General features: G+C 44.4%; 1 protein-coding gene across 9 annotated transcripts in view; it reads right to left on the bottom strand.

Annotated features, from left to right (window-relative positions):
• asap1a (ArfGAP with SH3 domain, ankyrin repeat and PH domain 1a) overlaps positions 1-22245 on the bottom strand; it is a 50309-nt gene continuing 28064 nt past the window's right edge. The window contains exons 5-29 of one of the 9 annotated variants that reach the window (XM_029118524.2): positions 21722-21771; positions 21496-21625; positions 20587-20672; positions 20224-20299; positions 19903-19989; positions 19098-19106; positions 17838-17938; positions 16730-16799; positions 15858-15945; positions 14415-14463; positions 14006-14172; positions 12724-12857; positions 12261-12352; positions 11909-12092; positions 11581-11669; positions 11306-11421; positions 10889-10956; positions 10231-10338; positions 9087-9318; positions 5968-6129; positions 3731-3797; positions 3235-3299; positions 2469-3067; positions 2009-2131; positions 1-1284 (exon numbers count right to left, since the gene is read on the bottom strand). In XM_029118524.2, the coding sequence (XP_028974357.1) occupies positions 1210-1284; positions 2009-2131; positions 2469-3067; positions 3235-3299; positions 3731-3797; positions 5968-6129; positions 9087-9318; positions 10231-10338; positions 10889-10956; positions 11306-11421; positions 11581-11669; positions 11909-12092; positions 12261-12352; positions 12724-12857; positions 14006-14172; positions 14415-14463; positions 15858-15945; positions 16730-16799; positions 17838-17938; positions 19098-19106; positions 19903-19989; positions 20224-20299; positions 20587-20672; positions 21496-21625; positions 21722-21771 (3027 nt within the window). In that variant the 3' untranslated portion in view covers positions 1-1209. Of the gene's footprint in view, positions 1285-2008; positions 2132-2468; positions 3068-3234; positions 3300-3730; positions 3798-5952; positions 6130-9086; positions 9319-10230; positions 10339-10888; positions 10957-11305; positions 11422-11580; positions 11670-11908; positions 12093-12260; positions 12353-12723; positions 12858-14005; positions 14173-14414; positions 14464-15857; positions 15946-16729; positions 16800-17837; positions 17939-19097; positions 19107-19902; positions 19990-20223; positions 20300-20586; positions 20673-21495; positions 21626-21721; positions 21772-22245 lie in introns of all 9 variants that reach the window. The other 8 variants (XM_029118520.2, XM_029118519.2, XM_029118525.2 and 5 more) reach the window with 8 other exon arrangements.

Here is a 22245-nt window from a genome sequence, read left to right on the forward strand (position 1 = left end):
TCACAATACTTTGATTTATTACATTTTGCATATCTCTAGACCCACCTTGCCTGCTCCGAATGAACATAAATGACCAGTTTTTTACCTGCCCAGTGCATTATAATGTCCAGGCTACTGTATCTGCCTCCATTGAGTGTGCGTGTTATGTGTGTGTGTGTGTTTGTGATGCAGTCTTCACATTCAGGCTTGATACTGTTCTCAAAAAGGGGAGATTTACATGAAAATGTAAATCAAGATTTACCTTGTACTATAATATTGATAACTGGATTTGATCATAACTCAAAATTTCTATCAACAAAGCTAGGCCAGTAGGGGGGGAAAGAATGAATACCGTAACATCCAGAGGAACAATGCGCAAACTGTGGTCCTTCATAAACAACCAGAGAGACGACAACCAACACCACCGCAAATAGTTTGACTTTGTAGGCTCTCAATCACAATGTCACCTCCGTTTTGCATAAAATACCATGACAGAAAAGTAATTTCAAATGGATCACATAACAAGCAAAAAAAAAAAGACTATATTTATGTCATGAATAAATACTTCCTCCAACCTTTCAGTGTTAAAGATATCTCTGTAAACTCGCTGTCTCATTGCCCAGACACCATGCCGGTAAAGGGAGTGGGACTAGAACATCAGGGTTAGTATACTGTGTATCTAAATAACATACTCCTTATCCAATAGACCCGAGGATCCATTATCTACTTACGGAAGCTCAAGAGATGGTGGTGACGGTAAACAGTTCAGCTGAAAGGGTTTGCCGTTGGAACAAGACAGCCCTAACTCTCTAGGCAGGCAGGGTCAATTCATCAATACACACTTGCATATGCTGTACAAACATATATACACTCTTAGGTGTGTATGTGTATGTACAAAGATACACTAACACGGACATACACAGATTTGTCTATACACAGACAGTTACAGCACACACTGAGAACGTTTTTAAGTGCTTAATTCAAAGGATGGCTACTGCAAACCCAGTTCTGCATGCTGGGTTACGGCTACGGTAATACTGGTAGGCAGGATAACAGTTTATGTACAAGTCTTCATTGCGATGAGGCTGGGTTAGATTCTTTGTACGGTTTTGTTTTGTTTCCTGTTGTAACAGCAGCTATTTACATAGACTCCGCCCACAGTCCAGTGCGAGGTCAAGGTAGGGCGGGGCTTGTGCTAGAGGAGGGACCTCACACCTGTCTCTCCAGCTGTCAGTCAGAAAGAATGTGCACAAATGACATGGGGAAGACCCCTTTCCTCTCAGGATGTCCCTCTATGTGCCCAATCTGAAAGAAACGGGACAAACGCATGAAGACCAATATACAAGACTTCTTTCACTGTGACATTCACAGTGAGGTGAACATTTTTGACACACAAATGAGAATACTGTTAAGCAAGTGGTGGCTCGTCTATTAGGGCTTGTGGGTTTCGCCCATTGTTGACTGGTGATAAAAATAATATTTAATAGATTTCCTAATATAATGTATTATTTTACCAATTCTTACTTAATGTAAACTCAATGTTTTTCAATGACCTACTACAACATTTTAAAGTTTTTGAAAAAACATTTATTGCAGCACACTGGTGAGTTACATGCATTTGCGGTATTCATGGACTCTGCATTGCGCTAGCGCAATAACGCACAATTAAATCATAGGCTTTACCAACGAATCAATCGCACTTTTCAAATTGTTTTCGATCTTGAGTAAATTCAGTTAACAGTATCAAGTAGGATGACATGATTATGATGCAAGCTTAATGCAAGATTGTTGAGTGCATAAATAAAGAATTCTACCACCCCTTGACACTGCCCAAATCCGGAGCCACCCCTGCATTTGATTTTGTCTCTTGTCAGAAATGTGTCCTGATAGACCCCACTTCTTCTCTAATTATATGAATCCTTTGCCAGAAGAAAATACATCCATCCCCTACAGTCAACTGGGGTGAGTTGTGCTTTCAACAGACGTTATGATGTGTGTGACTGTAGCCTGAAAGAGATCAAATACTCACCCACCACTCAGGGTCCTCCTCTCCTGTGACGATGATGACCTCCCCCTCTACAAAGGTCAGCTCGTCATCATTATCAGCCTGGCAGTCATAAATGGTCCGAACCCGTCTGGTTTTACTCTTCCCCTAGTTAAAAATGCAGCAAACAAAAAAAACATAACACTGTATGCTTACTGTCAGGGTACACTTACATTTTCACCTGACAAAATGACAAAATTACACAGTGCCGTGTAAAACTATTCAAACCCCTGACTGACAAAACATGTCACGAGAATGCGAGGTGGTCCTACTTAATTGTTAACCCCTCCATGGGAACCCTGGGCTAATCCGTGAGCAGGATTCAAATACTTCTAAGCACGAGGCAGTGACACGGACTGGGGTAATGTTAAAACAACATAGAGGTCCTAAGAACATGTGCAACAATGTCCTGGTCCTGAAGCAGTATCCTTAAGACAAGACTCACGGTGTTGAGCGTCCGGGGCAGTGGCACAGGCATCTCCACAGCACCGGGCAGGGCTCCGTTGGTGTCCTCGCTGGCTTGCCTGGGGGAGAGCTCCTCCGGTTGGCTGGACAACTGCAGGTCTGCGGCCTGTGTTCTGGGCGCCCCTGCGTCACCCGGAGCGGGGCGCCCACTCACCAGCGGCTTTGGAGGGATGTCACTTAGCTGAGGTTTGGGCGGGAGGTCCTTGAGCTGAGGTTTGGGCGGCAGGTCAGACAGCAGCGGTTTGGGCGGGAGGTCGGACAGCTGGGGCTTGGGCGGGAGGTCGGACAGCTGGGGCTTGGGCGGGAGGTCGCTTAGCTGTGGTTTTTCCACCAACGGGGCCCTCTGAGGGGTGTCGCCCGGGGTATGCGGGGGCTTTGAGGAGGCGTCGGGCGGCAGCAGGGGCTTTGAGGAGGCGTCGGGCGGCAGCAGGGGCTTTGAGGCGGTGTCAGGCGGCAGAGGGGATTTCTGGGAAGGCTCTGGTTGGCCGGAGGTTGACTTCGGGAGAACCTCAGGACCCAGAGGCTGGCAGGACTTGTCCACTGAGGGGAGGTGCATCGTGTCAATCTTCCGTAGTGCCACTTCAGCAAAGAGATGTTAAGACAACTTCCATTAACATGTGGTGTGTATTCTAGGTCAACATTGTCCTTAATAAACTGATGTAGTGTCGTTGCTTTTTGCCAACTGTCTGGGAAACCGAAACGTATACTGTGTGATTTCCTGCATTGTGAAGAGATTGCCGACCCACCTTTTTGAGGTAGTTTGGGTAGGACTCTTGGACCAAGTGTTGACTTCGTGTTAGTAGTGCTAGTGCTGAAAGAGAAGATTACAGAACACGTTCATTAGACTTGGTAAGACCTTGTGTCGGTAACAGCACTAAGGCAAGAAATGCCGTTATGTGCAAACACTGATTAAGGAATTAATATCAGTGTGTCATGATGAATTGTGTGTGCGTGCATGACTGCGTGACAAATAAAAACCTGTTTCATCCAAGATCTCCCCGCACTGGATCTGCGAGTTGTTGGATAGGTTCAGGTGCAAAGACCAGTTGGCCATTTGCTATTTAACGCAACTGCACTTTAACGCAGCGGCAAAACCACTTATAGAGTAGAAAAAATGCGCTGGAGACGCATCACTCGCATGTAAGTAGATGGAAACCCAGTTACTGCGGATGAAGACGTCTGCTGAATATATTTGACTGGCCCAGAGGACAGGAGTTAGGGGAAGCTGGGAGGGTGATGTACCTTTGCTGCTGCTCAAACTTGTTTCCAGGGGAGGTCCTGCTTCCAGGCGGGGGAGTGGACTCGCTTCCTGCGTTGAAAAAACAAGAGAGTGTACATGGCCACATGTGGCTTATTCTATTTACAAAATATAATTATACACAGTCAGTGATATCTACTAAAGCCTCAGAAGTTTACTTTTTTATGTCATGGATGGTTAGTCATTGCATCTATAGCTTTGTCTATGAATTCTGAGAGTTTTTCCAGCCCAAGGCCCAGCCCTCAGCTTTTGAAAGTGGTGGGTGACTGCTTTGTTGTTGTCTGAATCCAGATTTGGTTCACTCCAAAAACAAAGCCTGACAGGTATTTTCAAACCTCAGAAGATAAGGCATGTCCATGACCATTTGCCAGGACATGAATGGGAACGATATACAGCACAATTCCAATTAATTCAGAATGCAGTGTATTGTTTGCTAGCAATGATGAAAAGGAGAGCAAACATAACACATATTTATAGTCCCTATATTGGTTGCCGTTAATGATTGATAATAAGGCCTTGCATCCAAATACATACTGTAAAACCAACATAGATACACTAAGTATCTGGTCGGCTCTTTAGATTTACTGCCTCTGGCCTTTCAGCTGTTCCAAAGGTCCTGACCAGACACATTTATATTACTATCGTTTTCACTATGTCTGTAGTTTGTCTTTTGCTGTTTCATTCAACACATACAGCTCCAGAAAATATTTTGACCACTGCACCTTTTTCTTTCCTTTCCAAAAAAGTTGAAAAGGAAGATTTTGAGTGAGGAACAGAAGGGTTAAAATTAAGAGACCAATGCAAATCAAACGCTTCTGTTCCTCACTCCAAACTTTCCTTTTCAACTTTTTTGGAAAGGAAAGAAAAAGGTGCAGTGATCTCTTAATGTTTACCAGAGCTGTATATTGTGTAAGACACTGGCATTACAGATCAGGTTTAATTAGATAATTTCAGAGCACAGAAGTGTTTTTTTCTAGTAGGGAAGAAAGTCGATTGCAGACAACACGAGTCATGGTGCAAGCAACCTATAACATCATGAAAAGGAAACGGCAAAACAAATCAATCATCTTCATGTTGTCCTCTTTTGAAGGCCCGAAACACCAAACTTTTGTAAGTCGCTAAGATCGAAACCTTTAATTCTTTACCCAAATTAATGTTATTCATTATTTGGATGTGTGCAAACTCTGACAAACACTATACTTGGAGTGAACCATCCATTAAGATACTGTAAGCATTTAATTGAAGGTCATTGTTTATTTTCTTAACTATCAGCTACATGTATAATAATATGATGAGGCCTGTTTACTGATTTCCTTTTTTTTTTACACACAAAAGCCCGACACACCTTTTTCCTTAGTCATACAGTTTCACAATTATGAATGACTAGCTATAAGCTGAGATTAATGGTTATAAGGTCATATAATATTTCAACAAACCTAAGAAGCAAGTAGACAGAATGAGAAATGAAGCTTTGATCCACCGCAAAGGTCATGTGTAGCAAGATGCAACATTATGGAACATTCAGAGATACATTTGTCATGTACAACAAACAAGTTGCTATGACATCTGTACGCATGCGCATTTCCATTTACAACTTCAACAATGTTTGGTTCCTGGCCGTGAACTAAGCCATCGAGCAGAGTATGCTAAAATGCACCCCCAACCCACTCAACCCCCAACCCCCCCAACCCCCAACCCACTCAACCCCCAACCCACTCAAACCCCAACCCCCAACCCACTCAAACCCCCAACCCCCCCAACCCCCAACCCCCAACCCCCCCAACCCCCAACCCACTCAACCCCCAACCCCCCCAACCCCCAACCCACTCAACCCCCAACCCCCCCAACCCCCAACCCACTCAACCCCCAACCCACTCAACCCCCCCATCCCCCAACCCGCTCAACCCCCAACCCACTCAACCCCCAACCCACTCAACCCCCCCATCCCCCAACCCGCTCAACCCCCAACCCACTCAACCCCCAACCCACTCAACCCCCCCATCCCCCAACCCGCTCAAACCCCAACCCCCCCAACCCCCAACCCACTCAACCCCCAACCCACTCAACCCCCAACCCACTCAACCCCCCCATCCCCCAACCCGTTCAACCCCCAACCCCCCCATCCCCCAACCCACTCAACCCCCAACCCCCCCCATCCCCCCCATCCCCCAACCCCCCCATCCCCCAACCCGCTCAACCAACTCACCCCAACTGATCCCACCTTTGCTTTGAGGGCCTTGTAGGACTGGGCTGGGGGGGTCTGAGAGGGTGCGCTTGTGCCCGGGGGGAGGGGGTGGGGGTCTCTTCTTAAGGGTGGAGCTGCCCCCGCTGCCTCCAGTCTGGGAGCCCAGGGGTAGGGAGGTAGGCGGGCCAGCAGAGGGCGCTAGAAAAGCCAGGGAATGAAAGGCATGCAGTGACTTAATGAAACAAGTGGACACAACCCTTGTGGAGACGTGAAGATGGAAAAGTATGTTGAAGACAGTCGATTTCTCTTTGGCACAAAGGGTAGGGCACTACTACTATTTTTATAGAGTGAACAATACAATTTCAAATTATTGTGGATTATTCAGTTTATCACGAACACACCAGTTAAAGAGAAATCCTGTACATCGTTGTCCTACTGAAGCACTACAGGCGGTGATTGAATTGAGCTCTGTGTGAGTGTAGGTGCTGGTCAGAAAACTAGAACATCATCAAAAAGTTAATTTATTTCAGTAATTCCATTCAAAAAGTGAAACTTGTATATTACATTCATTCATTACACACAGACTGATATATTTCAAATGTATATTTCTTTTAATTGTGATGATTATAACTGACAACTAATGAAAATCCCAAATTCAGTATCTCGGAAAATTTGAATATTACTTAAGACCAATACAAAAAATTTATTTTTAGAAATGTTGGCCAACTGAATAGTATGAACAGGAAAAGTATGAGCATGTACAGCACTCAATACTTAGTCGGGGCTCCTTTTGCCTGAATTACTGCAGCAATGCGGCGTGGCATGGAGTCGATCAGTCTGTGGCACTGCTCAGGTGTTATGAGAGCCCAGGTTGCTCTGATAGTGGCCGTCAGCTCTTCTGCATTGTTGGGTCTGGCGTATCGCATCTTCCTCTTCACAACACCCCATAGATTTTCTATAGGGTTAAGGTCAGGCGAGTTTGCTGGCCAATTAAGAACAGGGATACCCTGGTCCTTAAACCAGGTACTGGTAGCTTTGGCACTGTGTGCAGGTGCCAAGTCCTGTTGGAAAATGAGATCTGCATCTCCATAAAGTTGGTCAGCAGCAGGAAGCATGAAGTGCTCTAAAACTTCCTGGTAGACGGCTGCGTTGACCTTGGACCTCAGAAAACACAGTGGACCAACACCAGCAGATGACATGGCACCCCAAACCATCACTGACTGTGGAAACTTTACACTGGACTTCAAGCAACGTGGATTCTGTGCCTCTCCTCTCTTCCTCCAGACAATGAGACCTTGATTTCCAAAGGAAATGCAAAATGTACTTTCATCAGAGAACCTAACTCAGCAGCAGTCCAGTCCTTTTTGTCTTTAGCCCAGGCGAGACGCTTCTGACGCTGTGTCTTGTTCAAGAGTGGCTTGACACAAGGAATGCGACAGCTGAAACCCATGTCTGTGCGTGGTGGTTCTTGAACCACTGGCTCCAGCTGCAGTCCACTCTTTGTGAATCTCCCCCACATTTTTGAATGGGTTTTGTTTCACAATCCTCTCCAGGGTATGGTTATCCCTATTGCTTGTACACTTTTTTCTACCACATCTTTCCCTTCCCTTCACCTCTCTATTAATGAGCTTGGACACAGAGCTATGTGAACAGCCAGCCTCTTTAACTATGACCTTTTATGTCTTGCCCTCCTTGTGCAAGGTGTCAATGGTCGTCTTTTGGACAGCTATCAAGTCAGCAGTCTTCCCCATTATTATGTTGCCTACAGAACTAGACTGAGAGACCATTTAAAGGCCTTTGCAGGTGTTTTGGGTTAATTAGCTGATTAGAGTGTGGCACCAGGTGTCTTCAATATTGAACCTTTTCACAATATTCAAATTTTCTGAGATACTGAATTTGGGTTTTTCATTAGTTGTCAGTTATAATCATCAATATTAAAAGAAATAAACACTTGAAATATATCAGTCTGTGTCGAATGAATGTAAACATTATACAAGTTTAATTTTTTGAATGGAATTACTGAAATAAATCAACTTTTTGATGATATTTTATGACCAGCACCTGTATCAGTCTCATAGGCTGCAGCCACTGTGTATTAGTTCTTGTTAAGGCTCAAGTAAACAGTGTTGTGATCCTCCTTCTGTCTCATGAAGCTACAGGTTGCGGCCGTGGATTTCTGCTGTCAAACATATGCATGCATAGGTTAGTCATGGCCACATAACATGCCAAATCAACACCCACGGCTCGCCGCATCAACACCCACGGCTCGCCGCATCAACACCCACGGCTCGCCGCATCTACACCCCCGGCTCGCCGCATCAACACCCCCGGCTCGCCGCATCAACACCCCCGGCTCGCCGCATCAACACCCCCGGCTCGCCGCATCAACACCCACGGCTCGCCGCATCAACACCCCCGGCTCGCCGCATCAACACCCCCGGCTCGCCGCATCAACACCCCCGGCTCGCCGCATCAACACCCACGGCTCGCCGCATCAACACCCACGGCTCGCCGCATCAACACCCACGGCTCGCCGCATCAACACCCACGGCTCGCCGCATCAACACCCACGGCTCGCCACATCACTTCTAAGCTGGTGTGGAAACACAGTGGCTGCTCTACACTGCACTCAAAACGCTACTCTACTGAAACTGTAAATCCCATTATTTTAAGGATAACATTTATTGTATACAATTGTGTCTTCTTTCTGTAGATTGAGTATTTCGTACCTCTAAGTTGTCTACCACTAGCTGCACCATTACACAATAACATTCACAAAAGTACTCAGCGTGTGTAAATGTACTCAGCGTGTGTAAATGTACTCAGCGTGTGTAAATGTACACAGCGATTATAGGCTATTCACGTTGTGTACAAAACTTCATGCGCCAATCGAAAACTGTCCTCCAAAAAGCTTAAACTTTTGACACTGTTGACACATTCACCAAATTCTTTGGAATGTCCTACAAAAAAGGACATTCAGTTTCCCCACAAACACACCACATACAAAGCAGACAGTTGTTCCTTCCTATAATCGAGGTGACTTAGTAAAACCTGCTTGATAAAAACCCTTGCTTTAACCATGGGGACCTGACACCATAGTCTCAGTCGATCTTAATCGTATCTATTTTATATAACGCGAACGTCCTTGATGTCACCTTTCCCGGCCGTCCTGCTGGGCGCTGTGGTCCCATCGGGTCCCGGCGAGGGAGGGGTGTCTGTGGATGTGCTGTACACTGGGTTGGAGAAGGCCCCGTACGAGAGGCGCTGTTTGTCCCTGTGGGGAGCGTAACCCCCAGGCAGGGTGAGCTTGTCCTGAGAGGAGGACATACTGGAGGAGTGGCAGAAGCTCTGGGGCCGCGGGGAGCGTTCCTTTTTCACTGGACTGGGCTTTACGGGGTCAAGGGGAAAAGATCAGAGGTCAAGAGAAAGTCATTTAGAGAAAGCTGCTACTTTATCTCTGTTCTTCTACAATAAGGCCACAGAGTAGGCAGCTACGATCACACTTCAGCTTACTACTAATGGTTCCAAAAAACGAGAACAGAAAATTGAAAAGGGAGTTTCAGTTACTTAGCCAGACCAGTTTGAAAGTCCAGGATTGGCCTAGATTAGGCTGCAGACAATGTGTATTTTCTTCTCATATCCAGTCAGATATTATGAACAGTGTTCTAAAGAGTTTGATTTTGGTTTATGTCCTGATACAGTCACTAATAAACATCAACAGACTCTCTGTACATTATTTACTTCTTTGCTGCAACACAATGCACTAATTGCCCAAATGAATGACAATGAAACATGATGAAGATGCCTGTATTGGGGATGTCTTTATAACCCAGGGGTAATAATTGATGGAAGTACCTTTGGCGGCCATTACAGCTGTGAATCACTGTGAATGATATTCAACTAACTTGCACATCTCTTAGGGCAATGTTCATCCATAGCTTGTTGTAGTAGGTTGGTGGAAAATAAGTTGGATGTATTCCCTTTGAGATTTAATTTAAAGGCAACAAAACTGAATTCGAATTTGATGTTTTATAATTGAAATGGTTCAAAAACTGTTTTCTATGAAGCCCACTTCCTTCTGGCATCCCCCTTATAAATACCCCTCACCACATCCCTTTTTTGCTGCGTGCACCAAAAAAAAGGTATGCAACTGTAAACCCACCCATCATCTTATGGTCTCCTAGGAGTCATTTTCTGCAAATGAAGTAATCTGCTAGCTGATCAAAACACAACACATTGCAGTTCATACATACGGTGGAATAAAAAAGAAGTAAGTTATATTGTTCTTTTCTGGACTACCTTGTCATCAAGGTCATCATCACTCTCATCTATTTCCTCCAGACGCAGGTTCCAGTCATACTCCACGTGCACATGAGGATTAAACCTCCCCGCAGCTGCCTCCACCAGCTAGAGAAGGAGAGAGATGACGAATGAGGGACAGAGAGAGAGAGAGATGGACAGAAGGGGCAATGACAGAATGAGAAAGAAAAGCTAAAAAGTCAGAGGTTCAGGGTGAATGTCAGGTAAAGAAATTGGAATATAGTCCCACATACAGAACGGAGGTGCTGGGTACAATGTATTAAACAAATGATCATATGATTATTCCTATAGTTGAAAACACTACAATGCTATGTCTACCTGATCATTTTCGACAGGACTGACTGGACTGAGATCAGTTTTATTGTGTGAACTAGTCACAACACTGAACAAGGTCACATTTCGAGGGGTATGGACTTGCCAAGTTTGAAAGAAGCATACAGACATACTGTAATCATGCAATATTAATGCTTGTGTTATATGTGACTGAATGAAGTGCTAATCTGTGAGGTGGTTGCATTGCAGCTCACACTTGATAAAAGTCTAGAAAAAAAGCTGCATTAAATTTACGAGTGGAAGTGATTACTGTCAACACGTGCACCAAAAGAGTCAGGAATAGTGATGTCTGAAACACACTCACAGGTTCCTCGCACTGGACATTCCGGAGCCTTCTGGCAATATCCAGAGCAGTCTCTCCAGTTTGATTGGCTGAAAGAAAAGAGGAGTCAGCTAGGAGTCACTGTAAGTGTGTATTATCATGACACCATTTGTAAATGTACTCAGCTTTTCTCTCATAGGGGGATGAAGTTGTAGAGAATTTTAAATAATAATAATAGTATGCAATTTACATATACAAAATGACAAAACATACTAATAAAGTAGTTAACAAATTAGTCAGACTTCTTTCTCTGCTTCACTACCACAGCACATTGGGTTGCCACACATCTTTCTATCATTTGAAATGCAAATGAAACCAGGCAGGCGGTTAAGTGCCACGTGTGACACGCCCCAGGTTGACCATGCCCCAGGTTGACCACGCCCCAGGTTATCCACACACCGATGTCAATGGCTGGCTTCCCCCGCAGCAGGACTTTTAAACACTCGGGCTTCTCGTGCAGACAGCAGTAGTGCAGCGCAGTGTTTCCGTTGTCCGTTTGACGGTCCAGATTTCCACTGGGAGGGGGGAGGGGGAGGGAAGGGGAGGGAGAGGGGGAGGGAGAGAGAGAGACAGTCATAGTCAATCCTTGACAAATGCAAAAAGAATGAAGAGGTTTTAGTCAATATTATTGTGAGAAGTTATAGAAATTTCACAATGAGGCCACGATCATATACCTGTTTTGCACCAGGAAGTCCACGAGGTGCAGGGAGGTCTGGTCAGCTGTCCGTACAGCATAGTGGAGGGCAGTCTCACCGGTCTCCTGCTGGCCACACCATATAGTCATTTGGACATTTGCATACTGGTATTACTGGCCTACTAGCAAATGATCTCACGGTGATGCAAAAAAAAAAAAAACAAATACATATATGCAAAAACAATCCCCAGTAAAATACCCCTATTGTAATAATGATTTACTCACGGTTCACCATTAGGATCTTTTCACAACAACCTCCCCATACAATCGAACCACTCGGAATGTTCTGGTGGCTCGCCACCCCATACCTGTCCTGCCTCAGGCAGGGTCTCCATGAGCTCCACCCCCTCGGCGTAGATCTGGACGAGTGACAGCAGGTCTCGGTAGCGCACCGCCTCCAACAGTCGCCCCCCTGTGGCTGTGGCCGAGCCAGTCCGGCGGGCAAACCTGTGGTCCATGTATTTAGCATTGATGTACTCCTTCCTCACAGTCCTGCAGGCAAGAACACATAACGATCATAAGAGTCTGCATACAGTACCACACCACTTAGGCCAGGACTGTTGTTCCCCACCTACGAAGACTTCAGAGGAGTTGAAAATGTCCCCAGGCAATTCTGACTGAGTAAAACTGACTGGCGGGAATTCTACAATGAACACTCACATGTCACTTGAAGGGGCGGGCTTTGGTGAGGGACATGGGAGATTGTCTTCCATGATGTCATTGAAACTACTGTTCCCTATGTTCTTAGCCAGCTGAGGAGAGGGAGACAGAGAGAGGGAGACAGAGAGAGGGAGACAGAGAGAGGGAGACAGAGAGAGGGAGACAGAGAGAGGGAGACAGAGAGAGGGAGAGAGAAGAATGAATGACATGAAAACCAGCACTGCCTTGAAAACGGTCTTGGAAAAGGCAAAGGTTGGACAAAACTTTACACATAAAGAACCTGACAAAACAACACCGCAAAAAAATACCCAATTATTTGTATAATTTTGGATCAATAAAACCAAAACTGTTGTCTTCAATTAAATATCAATGGTCTGAAAAATAAGTCTGTCCGTATTTTGAGTTCAGGCCTCCTTTGAAGGGTGAAATCCCAACGTGCCCCTGGAGATTGGTGTCAACATACCAGGAGCTCTGAGCTCCCCAGCTTGTCCAGCTCCAGGGACTGGATGCGGGAGATGTGGACACCCATCTCCCTGTGGATCCCAGAGCACTCAATACACGTCAGGATGCCCAGGTTGGTAGACAGCCATTTTGGCTCTGCAGAAAGACAGATACCAAGCATTAATAAGTCATCAACACACACACACTACGGTAAATATGGCCCTGTGTGTTGGTGTCCGTGTGTGTGACAAGTCCCTTTACCCCATTGTGTAATCCTATCCCCCATCTAATATGACTCCACAACATACACAAGGAAATGGGAATTCGCACCGTTCCAAACAAAAGGATGGCAGGAGTTGATGCAGCGACCAACGTCCAAACCCCAGCGAGAGGTCTGCCTGTCTGACGCAATCGAGTGCTGTTCCCAGGGGCCGAACCACCGCATCGAGACCAGCCTCAAACTAATGCCAACATCCTTCGACAGTCCCGTTGGGACTTTTTCAGGACTTTTTTCAAAATGAAATGAAACTCTGGTTCAACGAAGCCAACGCGCGCCGCAGCATTTAGCCCGACAGAAGAGGGCGAACGGAAGCTCTTGCCTTGACACCACCTGAGTCTATGCCCTTGAACAGTGAACAAACACGGAAGTAGATGGACGCCACTGACACAGAGGTTAATGTACCATAAGGCATCATATGGAGATCATGCCTGGATGCATCACTGTGCTGAACCCTTCTGTGTTTAAAGAATGCATTCAACATTCACTGTTTTATACCACTAATAAAACACTGCAATATAAAAAAGGTGCTGGTCGCAGATAGATTTGAGTAAAGGCTGCGAAAGGTCTGTCGGGGTGAGAAATACAATACGCTGTTAGACAGTGGAGGATTATCAATGAGAGCAACGAGAAAGATGAAATGGAGACAGAAAAGACTGGGGGAGACGGGAGAGAGACCAAGGAGGAGTGAGGGGAGGAGAGAACGGCTGCATTTACAGAATGCACAAGTAACCGGAGCGCAGGATCTGCCTGGATACTGGGGGAATGGAAGCAGCCTCTGAGCTCAGGACGTGTGAGAGTTCCAGTCACCAGCAGGCTGGAATGATTCGGGTCTGACTGTCCAGGTTACCTGAGATCACTATGACAACACAGACAAACTCACCAGCAGGCTGGAATGATTCGGGTCTGACTGTCCGGGTTACCTGAGATCACTATGACAACACAGACAAGCTCACCAGCAGGCTGGAATGATTCGGGTCTGACTGTCCGGGTTACCTGAGATCACTATGACAACACAGACACTCACCAGCAGCACCACAGTCACAGCAGATGTCGTTGCCCGGCATCCGTAGGACCTCTTCTGTGATGGTTTTGGTCAGGTCCTCCAGAGTGTCTTCTCCTCCTGTACTCTGCTCCCCACGGAACGCCATGTTCAGGGCCTCCTCCTTACTGTTGGTCAGCACCGATATCCAGCTGTACACACACAAACAAACACACACAAATGGAACATTTACAATATCCTGTAAACCGGAGACTGACATTCAGCCACACACAAACACACACAAGAAGACCAAGAGAGTTAACCCTACAACAAAATATTTCCAGGTGAAGACTGGCAAAAGGTCTTGACAAGTATGGCAAAATAAAAACACACACACACCCTTCAATAACCCCCACCCACCCAGAAACACACATTCACCCACCCCATATCTTACATCATAAACTCCTGTTCATCTTCAGCCTGGAAATGATAGGTGCGATTATCTGTAAAAGAAAAACCACAGGCATGGCATCATCATGGCATCATCATCTACCGCTTATCCGTGTCCTAGGTCTTCCCCGGGGTCTCCTCCCGGTGGGACGGGACCGGAACACCTTCCCAGGAAGGCGTTCCAGAGGCATCCGAAACAGATGCCCAAGCCACCTCAGCTGACCCCTCTCGATGTGGAGGAGCAGCGGCTCTACTCTGAGCTCCTCCCGGGTGACCGAGCTTCTCACCCTATCTCTAAGGGATCGCCCAGCCACCCTGCGGAAAAAGCTCATTTCGGCCGCCTGTATCCGGGATCTTGTCCTTTTGGTCATGACCCAAAGCTCATGACCATAGGTGAGAGTAGGAACGTAGATTGACCGGTAAATCGAGAGCTTCGCCTTGCGGCTCAGCTGTTTCTTCACCACAACAGACCGATACATCGACCGCATTACAGCAGAAGCTGCACCGATCCGTCTGTCAATCTCCCGTTCCATTCTTCCCTCACTCGTGAACAAGACCCCTAGATACTTAAACTCCTCCACTTGAGGCAGGCACTCTCCACCAACCTGAAGTGGGCAAGCCACCCTTTTCCAACTGAGGACCATGGCCTCGGATTTGGAGGTACTGATTTTCATCCCCACTGCTTCACACTCGGCTGCAAACCGTCCCAGTGCATGCTGAAGGTCCTGGCTTGAAGGGGCCAACACGACAACATCATCCGCAAAGAGCAGAGACGAAATCGTGTGGTCCCCAAACCTGACACCCTCCGGCCCCTGGCTGCGCCTAGAAATTCTGTCCATAAAAATTACGAACAGAACCAGCGACAAAGGGCAGCCCTGCCGGAGTCCAACATGCACAGGGAACAAGTCTGACTTACTGCCGGCAATGCGGACCAAGCTCCTGCTTCGGTCGTACAGGGACCCGACAGCTCTTAGCAAAGGACCCAGGACCCCATATTCTCGAAGCACCCTCCACAGGATACCACGAGGGACACAGTCGAATGCCTTCTCCAAAACCACAGGCCTTATCGCCAAATCCAGATTTCACCATAAACAAATAGTCTAAGTTAAAGACAGATAGTAAGTTATTTTTAGCTGAGAAGTTTAAACCGGAACAATTGTGTAAACATTTTACAAGTTTCCCGGTGGCATTTTATTAACTCTGAGAACGGAGTGAACCATATTGAATCGAAGACTTTGCCAAGTATTATTACATTACTTCCATTCTATCAGACAAAGCAAACAATGCATGGCTGTACACGTATTTGACACATATTCAACCAAAGCTAGGCGCAAATGTGAACATGATTCGATTACCATCAATAAACACGTGCAAAATGATCATGTTCATCATTATTTGAAGTAGGAAATACATTGCATTATATTTATATGATATAACGGGAACTTACGGGAGATGAGGTCAAAGCCCTTTTTATCTTCACCACTGGGTTTGACCTGACAGGTTAGTAGATTCAGTCTCACTGGCTGTCTGTTAGACTAAAGAGACAAATGACATGTGAAGTAAGTAATTCGGTCATTCATTGACTTTGGCACCAAGAAAAAACACAAGAAAAAGTCTAATCTTCTGATATATTTAACTGCTATTTGGTAACATCTCTTCTACAGGTGGTGGCACAGTAGCTTGTCCTACATCTGTAGAAGTACAGTAGTGACATGTTTTTCATTCTAATTCTAAATGGTTTACTCACAAAATAGGTAATAAACTGGAACAGTTTTACTAGTATATTGTGTTAAGATTTGATTATTTCAACCAGTGATACTAGTCCTAAAGATGTTTCCACAACACTGGGTTAGGTTATTGAATAAACAGCAGTTAACTGCTTTGACCTCTCAGAAATTCCAGTATTTGCCTGTATGAAAGGGTCTATACCAAATTGTATTTTTCACAGAAAAAAAATGAAAATCAAGAAAAGCACTAAAAGGATAAGATGTGCAAGGGTCTTGGGAATTCTCTTTAGTAGTCAGTAGTCAGGATAAGGGTCTATATTAAAGAAAAATGATTAGCTAATCAAACCCTTTCAGTATGTCAAGAATTAGAGAAATCCATTGGTCATTTGGTATGTTGGTCCATTTGGTCCATTTGGTCACAGAACCAGTGACCTTACATTGCTTTATTTACCAAAAAGGTCTCATGCTTCATTCCTTCTTGTTACTCATCATACTAATGCTATCATAATAGCAGAAATACCAATAATCTACCTGCCATACAAGCTCATTTAGGGGCATCATGGGTAATGTAGTGCAGTTTAGAAGAACTCACTGTGGCATGTGAGATAGTGAGAACGCCGTTCTTCACAGAACATTTCCTCCTTTGCCATACCTTTCGTAACCTAGGAGATAAAGAAATTAACCAAGGAGATGGCAACCACTTCTCACACTTCATCTCATAAACATTTAACCGCACAACAAGGGTTGCATGATCATCAGCATCTAGTCAAAGTAACAGTCTACCTGCTGCATCAGAATTAATCTAAAATCCGCTTTTTTTTTCTTTCATTCACAAGACAGATGGCACCTATGGACAACTGAACCTCAGCGTTATGTGAGGCTAAGACGCTGCCATTGGACATGATGCAACGCGAGTAGTATAGATCAGTGGTTCCCAACCAGGGGTACAAGGACCCCTGGGGGTACTTAGTCTCTCCACAGGGGGTACTTGAAAACACTCATGACACCATAGACTTACTAGTGAAATGAACATGAGGGGGTACTTCAGGGGTATTCCAAGCAGTGCAAAATCTTTTTGGGGGTACAGTAACTGAAAAAGGTTGGGAGCCACTGGTATAGATGATGTAATTTATTTGAATGGATGCATCCTCAGTACACAACTTTCAGGGACCCTTTTTGGCTCAGGGAGAGTCTCTTAAAACCGGTGGCCAAGAGTTATAATTAAGTAGAAAAAAGAATAATAATGACACCCTAGAGCTAGTAAACAGTAACAGAGACTTTAGGCAAAGAAAATGACAACAAATGGGTTACTTTTCAGCTTCAAACTTCTGCAGTCTATAATTTTCGGGCAATGTTGAGCTCTCAACATAGGTAATGGATGCAATGCCACTTTAGAACAGCCCTGTCATTGCCCAAAAAGGTTGCGGGTCTCCCAAAAGGACAACAACCCCTAACACGTAAAAAGCACTCCAGGGTGCTTACAGATAATACACTGGACTATTGTGGAGTGTCCAGAGTCCAGATGAAGAATTACATCCAAAACATATGGCGAGAGCTGAAAACACCAGTTGGTGTGAAGCTGAGGTGGTCTGAAATGCCAGTAGCGTGCAGCCAACTTATTATTGGCCATAACTAACTTCAAATTGGGGCCGTTCAAATTTTTTCCATCTGCCAATTCCCAGATTCACTATTTCACCTACCCATCACTTTTCTTCATCAAATAGCCCTTCTTTTCACTCCCAAACTCCTTGTTCCCCTGAAGCTGGTGCATGCTGTATCCGCTCTGCTTGCTCTGGGAGTCCTGAAGGACACAGTCAGAGTGGCTCCAGGTTTAAAGGCACACAAAACACGGAGACATGCTACTTTACAAACTCACATACACACATACACACACACGCTACCATATAGACATGCAACTATACACACGCTACCATACAGACATGCAACTATACACACGCTACCATACAGACATGCAACTATACACACGCTACCATACAGACATGCACCTATACACACGCTACCATACAGACATGCAACTATACACACGCTACCATACAGACATGCACCTATACACACGCTACCATACAGACATGCAACTATACACACGCTACCATACGGACATGCAACTATACACACTACCATACGGACATGCAACTATACACACGCTACCATACGGACATGCAACTATACACACGCTACCATACGGACATGCAACTATACACACGCTACCATACGGACATGCAACTATACACACGCTACCATACGGACATGCAACTATACACACGCTACCATACGGACATGCAACTATACACACGCTACCATACGGACATGCAACTATACACACGCTACCATACGGACATGCAACTATACACACGCTACCATACGGACATGCAACTATACACACGCTACCATACGGACATGCAACTATACACACGCTACCATACAGACATGCAACTATACACACGCTACCATACGGACATGCAACTATACACACGCTACCATACGGACATGCAACTATACACACGCTACCATACAGACATGCAACTATACACACGCTACCATACAGACATGCAACTATACACACGCTACCATACGGACATGCAACTATACACACGCTACCATACAGACATACTACTCTGAATAAAAACATCTGCTAAATAACTCCAAAGTAAACGTGAAAATGACAAACTACTTTACAGTCAGAAAATCTTTATACACGGCTCACTAGAGATTCATGAGCATTAACAGGTAAAGCACTTTTCCTCTCTTGCTGGAAATCAAAAGTGTAGACGAACTCAACAGTGGGTGAGGATTTAAACGTATGTCCTAAAATGGACAGCGTATCGCAACAACATGCTTTACCAATGTGCATTTTTGGATATCACATTTACAAAAAATTATACATGGAAAATAGTAATAGGACAGAATAACTGAAGCAAATGATTACTGACAGCACTTACTCTCCTTGACTTCAGCGAGACAAGGCAGTGAAAGGAAGAGAAGCAGTGAGTCAGAATAGACCAAGTATCAGCAAACAGTTAATAATGCTTAGTGTCGTCCATTCAGGAGAAGTGCCATACATATAAAAAGAACACCAGGAGTTGGTGGTATATGGTCATATACCGTATACCACAAGCCCCGTATACCACAAACCCCTGATGTTCCTAATTGCTCCTATAAACCAATTACAAATTAAAATAGAACAGAAAAACATTTGTGTTTTGGTTTTCAGCCAATCAGCATCGGGGACTTAAAACACCCAATATAGAGTAAAATATACAGTTCATGCATTTCTTGATGTTTGGTCTTGAAGACAGGTATAATGACTGTAATTGGACTGATTGGGATGTAATTCAGTTTACTAGAGGACAACACAGCATCACCATGTGAGTGTTCATTTACAACACAGAGAACCCCTTACTGACGAAGGGGGTTTTGAGAATAACAAAATACACGTTTGGTCATAGTGAGTCAAGAAATCCCTAACCAATATGTGCCTACTGATCTTACAAATATGGACCAAAGTTTTCAGCAAAAAAAATGCCTCCTCTACCTTTTCCCAATTTTCTGTCCAACAAAGCACAAAAACACTTTATAGAAATGTCACCGGATTACCCAAAGATGCAAATAATGTAGCGAATCACACTAAACAAGTAAACAGGTCAGAGTCCAGCCAGTACCATAATCCACAATATTTCTGGTATAAGGAATGTTGTAGTACTGCACTCCCAATGGTTCTTTTTCTTTACATTAAGTAGCAGCTACCTCCTTTTGTTCCAGCTGCAGAGATGATTTAATGAGGTCTCTGAGGGCTGTCAGCTGCTTCTTCTCCTCATCCTGGGTCTGTTTTATCTGTTGAATGAGAACCATTCACATTACTGAACAACAGTTTTAACCATTCACATTACTGAACAACAGTTTTAACCATTCACATTACTGAACAACAGTTTTAACCCTTCACATTACTGAACAACAGTTTTAACCATTCACATTACTGAACAACAAACATTCTAACCTCCAGATTACTGACAACAAAATGACCACAATATCTGATTATAGTAGTTCCTCCAGATTGTAGTCACCTACATTATACAGGTCTGCTGCGAGCTTCTCAATATACTGCTTCAACTTGTCTGCAGTTTTCAATCCATCCTGAAAAAAGCTGAAAGATAGAGGTCTTGTTTACTTATACAAATACATGTGGCAACAACTCTTAAACCTAATATAAATCTCAATATTAAAAAAAAATATTTTCAGCTTCAAAGAGTAAATGTCAATGTAAAACACTAGCATGACTTTGATGCAGGGGAGGCGGGAGAGTTGGTTTGAATGCAAACTGTTGTTGCTACGATCTTTCTAGCTTCCACATGTAGAATTAATTCCACACATCGCTCCTTTAAGAGATGGAGATAGTAGCTTGATTCCTGAATGTTCGGTCAGTATACTCACTTGCACTGTGCATGGTAGTACTTTATGAGGTTCTGGAGCAGGTCCACTCCCTTCTTAGTTTTGATCTCGTTCACCTTGATCAGATACTGTTTAGGGAATGGAGAAAAACCATCAGACATTTGCAACGAAGGCCTCAAAAGCAATACACCAACTCTGACATGCAGAGTAAGACCTGATATTGATATCTATTTGTGGCATTTCTCTACAACGTTCTAGAACATTTTCATAGTGACCATGGCCCAGCTGCATTGACTCAAACACCACAGACAGCAGCGCGGCATCACAGACTCACAACCGACAGCTCAAACGAAGGCAAGTAGAACCAGTATTAGCATACAACTGGGTACTGAGGGCTTCCACCATTTTAAAGTAGTCAACTGTGTGGGACTCCCTATAATTTCAGGAGGGATCAGATGATTACAAACAGTTCCCCAGGAGGGATCTGCTAAATCATTATACTATATTCCATAACTCCAGGTGGCTGTAAGTCACAAACCTTATGTTCCGACAACACCCTCCAGGTGGCAGTATAAACCCATTCCAGTTGGTTCACTGACTTAGTGCAGTAGAAGAAATTGTCTCCTCCAATTGGTGCAGCCCATGCTGTCTAACAGCCATTATGGCACAGATACAAAGATAAGCTCTCTTTCTACCTCAAAGGTTAGGCCGCAATCCCGTCAGAATCAGGCCGGCCAAACACAGTACCAAACACAGTACCAAACACAGTGACCCAAACCAGAGGGGTCGGTTCATTGGTTGGGTAAAGAGGCAATTTGGGCATCTGTCCTTTAAATACATCACTCATCGTTTCAACTCACACCTCACCGCATTCAGCAAACATGGAGAGAGAACAGAGCTGCTACATGCCACATTTTGGCACGTGAACGAGGCGTTACAAAACTCAATGACCTCGCACATCTGTAACTGGAAAAGACGGCGCTCTTTCTCCATTTCCTCTGCGATCTCTGCTCCGGTGATCTCTGTCCGGATCATCCCGTGTTGTTTGGCGTGCTCCCTCTTCTCCTTCTCAATCTTGGTGCTGTGGGGAGATCCAGAACGCCACTCAATTAATGATCACGCACAAACATGCATACACACACACACACACACACACAAGACGGTAAAGCAAACTTACAACTTGGCCTCATAATCCTTCCATGCCTTGTCAAATGGCTTCTTAATGTCCTGAAGAGAAACAAGGAAAATTATCCAAATCAAATCATTGCAATGAAACTGCTGCGTATTTTGATCAATTGCGTAAAACCATTTTGTTTCTGTATTTATCGCTGTATTTTACACAATCGAAAAATTATCAACTGCCCAAATAAATTAGCTTTATTTCAGATAACTTTCTGTATCTGGATTTTAAATGTTACATATTTGAGAGACGTATACAAAATGACATCTGTGAATACAAACATAAAAAATTGCAGAATATTAACACATTGTCTTGGGTCAGTCACATCACAAAAAAACAAGCCAACAGAACTTTAATTCGATGGATGTTGAATTTTTTGCCCAAATTTAAAAAGTAGTTAACACTCTTTAAAAAAAAAAAGAAGTCGATATGCGAAAATCAATGACATTTCCAAAAATTAACATTATTAGAACATTTATAAGATATAAGTTGTCAGATCTCGCAAAATATATTTTAAAAAA

Source organism: Esox lucius, chromosome 3 (assembly GCF_011004845.1).
Source record: "Esox lucius isolate fEsoLuc1 chromosome 3, fEsoLuc1.pri, whole genome shotgun sequence".
Taxonomy (NCBI): Eukaryota; Metazoa; Chordata; class Actinopteri; order Esociformes; family Esocidae; genus Esox; species Esox lucius.